Source organism: Oreochromis niloticus, linkage group LG18 (genome assembly GCF_001858045.2).
Source record: "Oreochromis niloticus isolate F11D_XX linkage group LG18, O_niloticus_UMD_NMBU, whole genome shotgun sequence".
Classification (NCBI taxonomy): Eukaryota; Metazoa; Chordata; class Actinopteri; order Cichliformes; family Cichlidae; genus Oreochromis; species Oreochromis niloticus.
In genome coordinates, this window is record NC_031982.2 from 31,085,381 (window position 1) to 31,099,970 (window position 14,590).

At 39.9% G+C, this 14,590-nt stretch overlaps 2 protein-coding genes across 3 annotated transcripts in view; one reads left to right on the forward strand and one right to left on the reverse strand.

The window, feature by feature from the left end:
• The window catches only part of LOC109195563 (tripartite motif-containing protein 16), a 1,176,058-nt gene that overhangs the window by 612,175 nt on the left and 549,293 nt on the right, over window positions 1-14,590 (forward strand). The gene's annotated exons all lie outside the window — the stretch shown is intronic.
• LOC100694456 (zinc finger protein 260) lies at window positions 2,237-13,897 on the reverse strand. Of its 2 annotated transcripts, none has more exons than XM_005463043.4 (4): window positions 13,621-13,897; window positions 12,370-12,585; window positions 9,541-9,768; window positions 2,237-4,230 (listed from the first exon to the last, which is right to left on the reverse strand). In XM_005463043.4, exons 1-4 carry the CDS (start codon window positions 13,781-13,783, stop codon window positions 2,684-2,686), a joined length of 2,154 nt encoding a protein of 717 aa, XP_005463100.1. In that variant the 5' UTR covers window positions 13,784-13,897; the 3' UTR covers window positions 2,237-2,683. The 2 variants fall into 2 exon arrangements, with proteins under 2 accessions (XP_005463100.1, XP_013121444.1); XM_013265990.3 differs by lacking the exon at window positions 2,237-4,230 and adding an exon at window positions 9,042-9,206 and having other exon boundaries at window positions 13,621-13,874.

The window sequence follows — 14,590 nt, forward strand, 5'->3', positions numbered from 1 at the left end:
AGCAGAGTCATGCAGAGGGTGGATTCGCCACTCCAGGAGATACTTTCCTCGCTGCATTGCAAGGGATAATATCCGTTGTGATGTAGATGAAAATATGTGGCCAGACAGACAGGAACGTCTGGATGTGCCAGAATGATTTACATTGTTCAGTTACAATATGTAATGTTATATTGTTCACATTTGTGCACAGCTCTACCAAAAGGGTCTTTCTTATGTTTACTCTAAATAAGTAACTGTAGAGTATTTTTCTTTTGCAAAATGTTGTAGAATTACAAACATCCTACACAAAAATGTGAAACACACGTAATCAGTGTCTTGTACTCACTTCCCTAACTACAGGAATGTTTAACTTTACTGTAGATCTTACTGTACATGGCTGTACAAAAAGTGAATAGTGCTGTCTTGAGCATTTTCAGGTAGTGTCACAAAGTGCTGATCTTTTTTTGCATCGGAAAACACAAAGAATACTGTACACTGTCATAATGAAAACATGACAAAGTCGTTTGACTATCTTGTTCATAAAGATGGTGTCACGACTTCTCATTTTGATGACACTGGCACTTTCACTAACATCAATACTTGCTTTTGAGGAATAGATTATCGATTTTGAGCAAGTGACCTGCTTTTGCAGGTTATCCACTAGGTTTTGTAGTTTGCACCAATTGTTTTGAGAAATACAGTAACTGCTGTGCAAATGTTAATAGTGATGTGTGAAAATGACCAAAGCGACAGAGGAAAAACTGTATTTACAACTGAGCAAATCGGTTTGGCTCAGATTAAAGTTAAGTTTCATAACTGCATAGTGTTACTGAAGTTTAATGTCTCAGTGGAGCACATGTTAGACTGAACCATTTGCTTTTCTTTATTATCTGGTGTTCATATGTGTTGGATTTTTTTACAGTGAATTTTGAGTTAAAACTAACATTAAAAACATGATTTATGTGAGGTGTTATTTTTTTTTTATGCTGGTGTTACAGTGATATTGCGTTCAACTGTAAAAGGCTTGTTAGAAACTATGAAACATGCAGACACCTGGATGTTAGAACTAATAATGCTCAAGAATGAGACTAAAGGCAAGAAGGTGTCCTTTATAACTAAACATGTTAATAGCACCTCCACAGTTATATATTAATTTATCATATAGCACGTGTATTTCAGTAATAGCCTATTTACTTCAGTATATTGGTTTACAGTCACACAGCTCACGTGGGCATTATTGTTGATACTCCTAAACTATAATTTATCCAAGTTAACTTCAGTTAACCAAGTCATACAGTTCTTTTGCAATGAAAAACAAACATTCATGTCGTAAGTTACCGCAGTGCCAGCTGTTTAATTCACAGCATCTTATGCAGTAACCATGGTAACCACAGACTGAGCAGCTGGATCGACGCTGGTCAGACAACTATTTTACATATATGATCTTAAAAACAGGACAGACACTGTAAGTGCTGACCTCATATCAAATGTGTACGTAGACTGAGTCTATGTTTGACGTTTGTTTTATATCTAATCTTTGTTCTCAAACTTTTAAACAGCAGCGAGTCTGCAGCTGACAGAATACAAACTTAAACTGTCAGAGCAGGTTTGATCTTTTCTGTTTAAAATCAACTGGAAGCACCACATTTTCACTCAGTCTTTTATTTACAGCAAGTTTTAAGTGTTTAAAACGGGGACGTGATGGAGGAATGTGTTTTAAATGGGCGTCGTTAGACTGAGGCAGCACCTGGACTGCCTGTTTACCCTCATGATTAATATTCAAAATAAAGATACTACATCATCAAACATCTTGAAGTCTGTATGTGTTTCATAGTGTCTAACAAGCCTGGTGCAGTTAAACCTAACAGTTACTACATGACAGAAACACCAATGTTATCTCTTTTAATAGAGTTTATGCTTTATGCGCTTGCAAGGCGAGCGGGTCTATCACAGGCTTTGCCGTGAGACTGGGCTGGGCAGACATCTCCAAAATCATTGAAGAACTTTTGCAAACTGGCTCTATCTTGACAAACCAGCCGTATATCTGAAGATTAAACCACTACATTCTCGGCTAAAAAAAATATTAAAAGTGTATTTAGTGACACACAAACAGGGTATTTCAAAATACAGTTCAGTTAGTTTCCACATGCCAGTTGTTGGTGTGGCGAAACGCCCAGAAAAAAAAGAATGGCAACCCGGCCAAAGCAATGGTTTTGACTCGAACAGCGTTTACCCCAACCCCCTGATTATTGACACATTGAATTTAATTATTTAATGGTGTATTTAATCAGTTCATTTTGTCACTCCTATCCCTCCTATATCCTCCATGTACACAGGCATTTTTTTTAAACAGATATTTTCTAGTGTTTTCTATTTCTGAGAAATTCTTTTACATCAAGAGACAAAAAATATCTCAAGCACTGTCAAGGCCATACCAAAGACAGACTTTAGCCAAGACAAAGCCCACAAACAACAAAACAAGTTTAAAAAAAAAAAAAAAAAAAAAAAAAACAGTGATAAAGGTGCACACCTTTGATTGTTGCAAGACAAACTGTTTTTGGGGGGGGGGGGGGGGGGGTGTCGACAAGTAAACATAGAAATTGAGCTTCTGAAAACCTTTTGAAAATGAAGTTTTGTCAGATGCTGAGTTTCCAAGGATCCAAACACTTTGTGTTTTACCGTCAAAATTTTCTAACAATGAAACTTAGCATGTAGCATGGTTTCCTATATGCATTTTCAACTGTACTGAAGAACAAAATTTTTTCCCACAGGTGCTACAACAATGTGGTTTCTCACCTGTGTGAATTCGCACATGTCTATTCAACTGCCCCTTCTGAGTAAAGCTTTTCCCACAGGTGTCACAAGAATGCGGCTTCTCACCTGTGTGAATTCTCATGTGTTCATTTAAATATGCTTTTAGAGTAAATCTTTTCCCACAGGTGCTACAAGAATGCGGCTTCTCACCTGTGTGAATTCTTGCATGTTCATTTAAATATGTTTTTAGAGTAAATCTTTTCCTAGAAGTGGTACAGGAAAATCGTTTCTCACCTGTATGATATTCCATGTGCATTTTCAAATTTTCCTTCCGATTAAATCGTTTCCCACAGGTGCTACAAGAATGCGACTTCTCACCTGTGTGAATTTGTATGTGTCTAGTCAGGTGTGACTTCCGACTAAATGTTTTCCCACAAGTGCTACAAGAGTGCGGCTTCTCACCTTTGTGAATTTGCATGTGCATTTTCAGATTTGTTACTACATCAAATCTTTCCCCACATATACTACAAGAATATGGCTTCGCACTTGTGTGAATTTGCATGTGACTATTCAACTGCCCCTTCTGACCAAAGCTTTTCCCACAAGTGGTACAATAATGTGGTTTCTCACCTGTGTGAATTTGTATGTGTCTAGTCAGGTGTGACTTACGACTAAATCTTTTCCCACAGGTGCTACAAGAGTGTGGCTTCTCACCTTTGTGAACTTGCATGTGTATTTTCAGATTTGTTACTATATTAAATCTTTCCCCACATATGCTACAAAAATATGGCTTCTCACTTGTGTGAATTCGCATGTGACTATTCAACTGCCCCTTCTGACCAAAGCTTTTCCCACAAGTGGTACAATAATGTGGCTTCTCACCTGTGTGAATTCTTATGTGGGTTTTCAAACTTGATTTTACATTATATCTTTTCCCACAAGTGCTACAGGAATATCGTTTTTCACCTGCATGACATTCCAGGTGCATTTTCAAATGTTCCTTCCGATTAAATCTTTTCCCACAGGTGCTACAGGAATGTGACTTCTCACCTGTGTGAATTTGCATGTGTCTAGTCAAGTGCGACTTCCGACGAAATCTTTTCCCACAGGTGCTACAAGAATGTGGCTTCTCACCTGTGTGAATTTTCATATGTCGATTCAAGTTTTTTGTAGTATTAAATTTTTTTCCACAGGTGCCACATAAATGTACTGTCTTGGAATTTTGAACTGACAGGCCTGATACGATTTGCTCAGACTTATTTCTGTCTGAGTTATCATCCTTGCTTTCGTCCTGATCTGTGTCAGGATAGTTGTGAGAAAGGAGCTGGTCACTGCTTAGGTCTGGTTCACTGTGGTCACTTTCTTTACGAGCAGGAAAGGTTTGAGTCTCTTGCTTTCGTACAAACGGTTTTCCCTCTTCAGTGGTACAGAGTTCCTCCTGTTCCCCTTTAATCTGCAAAGGATCCTCCTGTTCTTTACAGTCACGTTGTGGAAAATCTGAAGGGACAGATAAAAAAACACAACATATATTTGAGAAATTACAAGGTAACCTTGGTAAGCATGTCGCTCAGATATGCCAATAAAAGGCATGTTGGGGGAGAAGCTGTTTTGCTGACTCAGTGAAACCATTTTGGCTGCTCATTTACAAACTCTATGAAAAACACTCTTCTTCTGTGATCGATTTAAGTTTGGAATCGTATAGTTCAGAAAAAAGAATATAAATATTTAACTATATTTATCCTAAACCGGAATGTGTTTAAATTTTTTTTTTTCCATTCCATGCTGCAAGGGAAACCTGGAATTCTTTAAAGTGACTGAAAAAACTAAAATGAAAATCGATGAGGTGGAAACTTTAAACTCAAACACTTCACTTTTTGCATCATTTAATGGTGGAAATCTAATTTATGTAAATAAAAAGATAATCATACATCAAGGGCGATCTCAAAACAACACAAAAATTCAGCTATAACAAAAACTGTGAGATTCTCATAAATATTACTCTGACATTTCTGTTTAATGACTGCAGGGTTTTGTTGTCTTATAAATGTGATAGTGGCTTTTCCAGCCCTTTTAGTTTAATTATTAGTAGAAACATTAATAAAACTCTTCAATTTAACCAGTTTGCCTCCCCACCTCCTTTTTTCATCCCGGACACTTTTTGTTACTTTCCCTCATCCCCCGGACCTTTTAGGGAAACGTAATACAGGGTGTTGTGTGATTGTTGTGGTTTCTTTCTAATGTTGTAGAGTCTTTACCTTACAGTATATAGCCCCTTCAGGACACTGTTGTTGGGATTATTTCCCTATATAAATAAAACCGATTGGAAATGAGTGAAAAAGGTTGTGTTACACAAGCTAAAGAATTATTTATCCACAAATCATAGTAGGAGTTGATTAAATAGGATATGGGACACTTTTCTTTAATAATGTCATTTGACTGCACACAAGCAAATGCAGAACTGACCGCCACAGAAAATCCTTCCTAACTATTAGGGTTGGGGTGACTGAACGCATATATCAAGCCTATTCAAATGGCGTCCCGCGGGCCACATGGGGCCCAGAAGCAACCTGCGAGTGGCCCTGCCTGTGGTCCTGGCAGAAACGCAGAGAAAACGCTAAAAATTAATTAATTTAAAAAAAAATAAATAATAATAATTCCTACAGCGTAGTGTAGACTGTGAATGCAACACTCCTAGTAGCCTAGCAATATTTAACCCACAATGCACCGTGATGTAAACATATTAAACTATCATCGTAATATATGATGCGACAACAGCAGGTCTTTCTCAGTCCAAAAGCGTAAAATTGACAATGAAAACCGTCGGTTTAACCCTGCCTGGACTGACAAATACTTATTCATTTTACTGCTTAATCCAAATGCCAAACCTATGTGTTTAATTTGCAGTGAGTGTGTTGCGGTACTTACGAAGGCACCACAATGACAAACACCAGACTTTCTACACAAACCTTCCAGATCTCAGGAGAGGGCTGCAAAAGTACAGTTTAATTGCGAGTTTAATAATCTTACAACCGGAGTTGGACTACCATGGTGAGGGTCCTGTACAGCCCAAGAGAGAGCTGCAGCAGCTTCCCTTCGTGTTCGCTTCTTGGCAAAGAAGAAAAGGCCTTTCACAGATTCTGAAACAGTTAAATACTGCATGCTGGCCGTGGTGGATGCGGTGATAAGTGACGAAAAAATTAAAGTAAGTGTGACATCTGCTATTAAAAACGTGCCCCTGTCAGACAGTTCAAATATTCGTAGAGTTGAAGTTCTGGCGTCAGACGAGTTTGAAATGCTGTTAGATGACCTGAGGAAAACTGATGTAATGTCTATAGCAGGAGATGGGTTCACAGACAGAACTGATAATGCACAGTTGTACGTATATGTCCGTTTTTTGGATGGGAAATTGCTCGGCTTACTACCGTTAGAGGGACACACAGCTGGCGAAATAATGTTTGAGAAGATTTCAGCTCTTTTTGAGGAAAATGGTTTGGATATGAAGCGTGTCTGTATACTTGTGACGGACGGGGCTCCATCCCTGGCAGGAAAAGTGAGTGGTCAGCAAAATACTTATTTTAATTTGAAAGGGAATTATCAAAATGGGGTTTTTTTTAAATTATTATTTCAAATGTGCAAAAAAATAGTTTAGTTATAGCTCCCTTTTTTTAAAATGGACCTTTTGGTGTGCATTTGTGAGAGGTCACCAGATTTACGGGGGAAAAAGGAATAAAAAAATTTACTTGTTTTTCAATACAGTTGTGTGGGTTTGAAATTGATCATGATCTGCTGCTTACTGGTTGCAAAAAAATATGTGGCCCAGATAAATTCCTCGGTTTGAAAATCTGGCCCAACTAACTTCTTAATAGAATAGCCATGGCATATATACAGGGTGGGCCATTTATATGGATACACCGTAATAAAATGGGAATGCTTGGTGATATTAAAGTCCTGTTTGTGGCACATTAGTATATGTGAGGGGGCAAACTCCTCAAGATGGGTGGTGACCATGGTGGCCATTTAGAAGTCGGCCATCTTGGATACAACTTTTGTTTTTTTTTCCCCAATAGGAAGAGGGCCATGTGACACATCAAACTTATTGGTAATGTCACAAGAAAAACAATGGTGTGCTTGGTTTCAACGTAACTTTACAAGTTTCTCTTTGTTCACAGCCATTGACATGTCGGAGAGGTTAACACGTGAGGAGCGGATCGAAATTGTGTTGATATCTGGTGAACGCAGTAACCGGGTCATTGCAGCAGATTTCAATGCAAGACACCCTACGAGACCACCCATCGTGGCTCAGGGGATTGGGAAGCTCATCTGTAACCGGAAGGTTGCCGGTTCGATCCTCCTGTCCTGGTCGTTGTGTCCTTGGGCAAGACACTTCACCTACCGCCTACTGGTGTTGGCCAGAGGGGCCGATGGCGCGATATGGCAGCCTCGCTTCTGTCAGTCTGCCCCAGGGCAGCTGTGGCTACAACTGTAGTTTGCCTCCACCAGTGTGTGAATGAATAGTGGAATTGTAAAGTGCTTTGGGTGCCTAGAAAAGCGCTATAGAAATGCAATCCATTATTATTATTATTATCTCTCATGCTACAGTTAACAAACTGCTTGCTAAGTTTCGTGAAACTGGTTCAGTGTTGGATTTGCCAAAATGTGGACGCAAGAAAACTGTCACTAATGAAGAAACATCAGTGGCTGTCCTAGCTTCATTCAGCAAGAGCCCACAGCGTAGCACTCGCCGCATGTCACTGGAGAGTGGCATTAGTCGAACATTTCTTCGGCGGATATTAGCTACTCACAAATGGCACCCTTACAAACTCCAGCTACTGCAGCATCTCAACGAGGATGACCCAGATCGGCGCACAGAATTTGCAGAATGGGCAAAACAAAAACTGGAACAGGACCCTCAGTTCACGCAGAAGATTTTGTTCAGTGATGAGGCAAACTTTTATGTGAATGGTGAAGTTAACAAACAAAACCACCGCTATTGGTCTGACACTAACCCACATTGGATGGATCCCTCCAAGACTGTTGGAACAACAAAAGTGATGGTTTGGTGTGGTATATGGGGTACAACAATAGTGGGTCCATTCTTCATCAATGGAAACCTCAAGGCCACTGGATATTTGAAATTGCTACATGATGATGTGTTTCCGTCTTTATGCACTTAAGCTGGCACGTTCCCTGAGTTTTTCCAGCAAGATGGTGCACCACTACATTATGGGTGCCAGGCCCGAGCATTCCTAGATGAACAGTTTCCTGGAAAGTGGATTGGTCGTCGTGGGCCAGTTGAATGGCCCCCAAGGTCTCCCGATCTGACCCCCTTAGACTTTTATCTTTGGGGTCATCTGAAGGCAATTGTCTATGGTGTGAAGATACGAGATGTGCAGCACCTGAAACTACGGATACTGGATGCCTGTGCTGGCATTTCTCCTGCGGTGTTGCTATCAGTGTGTGAAGAGTGGGAGAAGACTGTTGCATTGACAATCCAACACAATGGGCAGCACATTGAACACATTTGATAAGTGGTCAGAAGTTACGTTGAACAAAGGCTGTGAACAAAGAGAAACTTGTAAATAACTCATGAAAGAATAAAGTTACATTGAAACCAAGCACACCATTGTTTTTCTTGTGACATTACCAATAAGTTTGATGTGTCACATGGCCCTCTTGCTATAGAAAAAACAAAAGTTGTATCCAAGATGGCCTGTCAACGCATTTCGGGCAGTTTGTCCAAAGTTTGTTCATTTTGTGCTCCAGATGGGTTGAGCGAGTTAAAAATTTTAACCGCGTTAATCGCGATGACCGTGTTAACGCCGCATTAATGCTGCCATCCCTAATTTTTAGGGGGAAATTACTTTGTCCATGTTTGGACTAAGTCTGTGTTGTAAACGTGCAAATCAGTCTGTGCATGATTACATTGCTCCGCCCATCAAAAACTCTGCGCATGCGTGGATATATCGTCCATCACCCTCAGGAAGTCCACCAATAACATCACTACACAGGTCTTGTACTGGAATCCAAAGCAACAGAAGAAGAAAGAAAGACCCAGAAACACATGGCACAAGGACAACTATCATAGTGTTGTGTGGTTTGTTAAAAGCTTAGTTTCAAATCGATACATTTTATTTTTAAATTGATCGTTCAGCCCTGATGGGGATAATTATGTTATCCACAAAAGGCTCAGTGGATGTACTCAGTCATAATGTACAGGGGCGGCTCCAGAATTTTTTCATATGGGTGACCATGTAGGGGCTACTGAAAACATTGAGGTGGCACACCAAAAACAAAATTTAAAGTTTTATTTTATTTTTTTTATATGCTGGTGTCAAATATAGGTCACTTGAAAAATGTGGCCAAAAAAGAAAGAAAAGTATTACATGCCTAGTTAATTTCCTGTTATTAAATTTGATATTCACTGTAAGTGCACCTGCAGGATCAGGGGCGCAGCACAGGCGAAGGAGTCCTGACTGCAATTTGGAGGGACAAACAAAGTGACAATATGAATGGCAAAAATGTATATACAGGAATAAATAACAAGCTGATGTTTCAACTCATTGTAGGGAGTCTTCCTCTCTCTTGTACTCAACTTAATTATTTCCAACAAAGGACAGTCCTGACAGGGGCGACACTGTGAGGGCTAGACATTTTGGCTCTTAGAATATTACGTCATGTTTCCTTATTGCAGTTGGACCTTAGATTCTCCATGTGTCTCAATAACATACCTCTGAGGTCTGATAAGGATCCAACATGAGTTAGATTTCTTAATACAAAACTGAGTCGATCTATTAAAGTTTTGCATACCTATTCTTTGCAGCTTTACTTCAGGGTTCCACATGATGCCCAGCTCCTGCCCGGTCCAGACGATGACATCTTTGGTTTTTGGCTTCAGTGAAAGCTGCTCTTCTTCCTGATTGAGGGAGATTTCCTCTTGTTCCTCTTTAGTTTCTGGAAGATCTGGGTCCTCCTGGTTGAGACTGGAGTTCCTCTCCTGGCTACAGTTTTCCTTACAATCATGTTGCTGTGGGAGGTCTTGACGGACACAACACACAAGAAAAAAGTTACACTGTGAGCATGTCACTCATATGTGAGCGATATTTAAATATTCTCTCTCATGCAGTGAACAGCAAAGAATTCTGTTTACATGCAGAAAGTCATCATTTATGAGGCGTACAGCTCGCTACTCCAACTTGGTCCTTGTGGGTATTTTTCTACATTCTGCATACAGTTCTGGGTCAACTTGACTTAAATCTATATGGAGGAAATTTTTGTTTTTTATTAAACAACAGAAGATTTTAAACCCAGCTTTTATTTACAGTGCTAACAGAAAACATGTCTTAGGCGAGGTAGTATGCCAGGTGGTAATGCACGCCACGTGTCATTGTGAGCTCTCTTCATGAGGAGTTAACTCTGATATCATCACCTGATGTTTTAATATGAGTCTTATTCATTTCAGTATTATGAAATCTGTATATTACAGTTTTACATACCTATTCTGGTCAGCTTTACTCCAGGTTTACACAAAAAATCCAGCACAAACAAAGTCAACAAATGAAAAGCAGTATGAACTGAATATGATAATGAAAGCTATTGACCAAGCATCCAACAAATCCGTGATGCAAATCTCAAATTCCACCACATTCCAAAGTTGCGCTATTTTGAGCTGGTGACTCTGAAGACCATCTGAGTACCAGTGAACTCACTGTCATTTTGAGGGTATGCAGAGCACTGATCCGTAATCCGAACTGATCCCACTCTACGGTTCAGCACGCGATCGGAAGATTTGAAAAAGAAGAAGAAAAAAAAAAAGTATGTGTATGGTGCGCATGGTGGGTCTGTCAAGCGATAGTTATGGCCAGCGCTAGCGGTCCAAGTGGAGCAGCAGAGGAGTTTGCGGTATTTAAGCAGCCCTTTGCTGCCCAGTCCGACCGGGCTAAAGTTATTACAAAAGCTATTGGGGTGTTTAGCTGCAGACGGGAGGCCGTATTCCGTTGTGCAAAACAAGGGGTTTAAACTATGATGAACGTGCTTGAGCCACTCTATGATATCCCGTTGCGCGTCCACTTTAGTGGCAAGATTGTTCCAAGGATGTATGAGCAGGAAAAGTTTAAAGTTATGGCTGAACTGTCCCAGGCATCTTCTGTTGCCCTAACTACTACAAATGGGTGGACCTCCAGGGCCACGGAAAGCTACATGACCGTGACAGCTCATTATATCACAGCGGAGTGGGATATAATGAGCGGTACGCATTATTGTAGGGTCTACCTTACAATATAAAGCGCCTTGAGGAGACTGTTTTTGTGATTTGGCGCTTTATAAATAAAATTGAATTGAACTGAGTGGTAGATACAAAGCCCTGTACTGCCCTATATTGAACCATTTTTTTTTTTTTTTAATAATTGCGTGGAATGAGTCTTGAGTTGAATGTTTTTAAACAGGCAAAAAATACTTCAATAAGTGAATAAGTAAATGTTACTTTTTTGTCTTTTTTCTTTTTTTGCTGATCCGATTCGTGACTTAAAACCGTGATCCGATCCGAACAGTGAGATTTTTGATCCGTTGCACCACTATTCATTTCTGTATTATGAAATCTGCATATTACAGTTTAACATACTGTAGAGGGTGGCTGTAGCTCAGGAGGTAGAGCAAGTCACCTACGGATCAGAAGGTTGGTGGGTCGATCCTTGGCTCCTCCAGTCTGCATGTCAAGTATCCTTGGGCAAGATCCTAACCCCAAGTTGCTCTCTGATTAGGGCTGTTCGATATAACGATATATATCGGATGACGATATAAAAACGTCTATCGTTTCCTTTTTTACGCTATCGTTTGTTTCATGGTGTCGCAAAATAAACTGTTTACAGCAATATTTTTTCATCGTTTTGATGGTCACTGTAGTGGCTATATTAATTTCTTATAGTTCTCTCTTTCTCTTATATTTAATATAACCACACTACAGACGGACAAGCGCCTGTTTTTATGCATTGTCGTTAGCAACAACGACGGTAAAAATATCGCGTGTCCGCTTGTTTATTTTCCACATAAACCTTTCACAATAAAGCTCAAGATCCTGTTGAGACTTTTCAAAATAAACTGAATCACGTGAAAGAGTATGCAGTGTTTATGGATGAGAATCAAAAAAGAGCCGCCAGGTGCTAAAACAAACTTTAGACTCAAACGTTAGAACAGGCTTTTCCCCGCAGCACGCTGTGTAATAAATACTCACAAAGAAAACGGCGGCCGTTACAACTTATGTCTAAAAATGTATCGTTTCATGCATCGGTTAAAACACTCGACTCCAGGTACATGATGCCCAGCTGGAAACACTTCACGCAAGTCGAGCTGCCCGACATTCACAGAATTTTCAGAAAATGTAAAATTTTTGTGATTTATATCGTTATCGGGACGATAGAATTCTTATATCGGGATATGAGATTTTGGCCATATCGCACAGCCGTATCTCCGATGCATCCATCGGAGTATGAATGTGTGTGAATGTACTTAGATAGCACTGAGTATAGATAAAGTGCTTGTGAGAATGGGTGTGATTGGGTGAATGTGGCATATTGTATAGAGCGCTTTGAGTACTCCGGGAGAGTAGAAAAGCGCTATATAAGAATCAGTCCATTTACCTACCTGTTGTGGTCCGCTCTACTCCAGGTTGACACAACAAATCCAGCTGTTCTCCGGTCCACACATCAATGTCTTCAGCCTCCTGCTTCAGTTCAAGCTGCTTTCCTTCCTCACTGCTGCAGATTTCCTCCTGTACCTCTTTAGTCTGTGGAGGCTCTGGGTCCTGCTGGTGGAGACTGGAGCTTCTCTCCTGGTCAAAGATCTGCTGATCATCAAGTCCTTCGTGTTCAGCAAAGGGACACAAGAAATCAGTAACTAATGTGATGATAAGAAAGATCAAAAACAATTAAAAGGGAGTTGAGAACCAAGCTCATGGTTTCACGGCCTCTTGCGTTCTTGCAGATGTTGCCACAGAAACATTCACTCCTGGCCATTTTTTCTGGGGTCTAATTTTTTAAAAGTGATCGCCCATGATCATCACAAAATGTGCAAACACAAACAACATAAACAAATGAACAGCAGCATGACCTGAATATGATAATGAAAGCAATTGACCAAGCATCATTTAGGCCGCCTGGTAATTTTTGGTCATTTTGGCTGTAAATGGGCCAGAAATCAAACTAAAAGTGAATTCTTTTACCCCCTTTTCAGAACAACCTCAGCTTTCAATATCTGGCACTCATTTTACATTATTGTATTGTTATGGCAATGAAACAACAGTTTAAAGTGAAAATAAAAACGGACTCTGTTTTTTTCAGATTTATAGTTAAGTGGAAACTGATATTCAACAGGAACAAAATGTAACACAACATCAACTTTAAACATGAACTATACTAAATATGTACAATAAGGTTTTTGAGCCTAGGCCACTCAGTTTTTTAAATTTCGAGGCCTTTTTGGAGCGTTGCCACTTTTGCATACCCGCCTCTCTTCTCCGTGCGCCATCAATTCTTACATGTGATTGGACCATCACTGCTTGTGTTTTCTAATGATGCACCGTAAAGTTTCGTAAAGCTCTTCTTCTTGTCTTTCAGTAACCGTTTGAAATGTCTCTCTTGCCCAAATGGTCGAGGGATTACGTTAGTGAATCTTGGTTCTTCAGACAGCAGTAGCTTGCGAACGGTTTGTGCTACCGTAATACACCAAATATCCCCGTAAAACTCAGCCTCTCTTCTTTCAGTAACCGTGTAATTTCTTTTTCTAGCTTAAATAGTCGATAAGTTACGGTAGTGTGAAGCGCACATGGTAAAATCTAAGCAGAGTTGAGTTCCCGCGAGGATCCCGCAACCCCCATTCCTCCACAAGTTTACATACCTGTATTGTGTGACTTTATCCCGGGTCTGATATCCAGCGGTCTTAGCTGACTGATCTCCTCCTCATACCGGAGGATCGTTTTTTCAAACTCCGAGAAGATTTGTTCTGCTGCTGCAGTTAATCTCTCCTTGATAACATCTCTCAGATACTGGACTGAAGACATTATTGCGACAACAACTGATACCGCCAAATTAAAGTCTTCAAATATAACTCGCGATGCAAGCTCTCAGTGGCGTCATTTCCGCTATTCTTCTTCGATTTCAACTGGAGGTATCAAAGGCGTAATACTGCCCTCATCAGGTCAGTCTAACAAAAATCAAGTCCTGACATAAAGTCTGGTACTTTGGAGAAACCTGGATAGAGAATTTATCATTTAACATTTAACATTAAAATATAGATCAAAGCTCAAAACATTATGAAAGCTTCGTGAATTAGAGTGTTTTCTGTTTCTTTGAAACACAGACAATAGTATATTTAATAAATAGAAAAGGGTCTGTTTCATTTTAATGAACTCAGCAGTGTCTCCAGCGTTGTAACGAGAAAGTCCAGCATAAAGCAGCTGAGTGAATGTGGTCTGGACTCTGTGGAGGAGAGTCATGGTTTTAGAGACGCTGTAGAAGGACAAAATACCTGCTCTGTGATCCAGGTACACTTTTACTCTGGAGAACTGAGGACCTGAGACAGCTAATATTCTTGTATGTGATTGCTACACATACTCCCCAACTCCACCTCCCAGTAACAACATACAGTCAGACTCCCTCTACTAAACACTGGACATCGTTCAATGTTTATATTGAGTATTTAAGTCTATGACCAATTCTGTACATATCCAAACTTGGTCCACAATTTTGACGTCCAACCATGACATCAATATGATGTTCAACATTTTAACTTTGGACTGGTTAATCTTTTATGCAATTTTTATGCAAACCGAAGGTGAGCAGTAAAAATGTGATGTTTTGAGATTTAT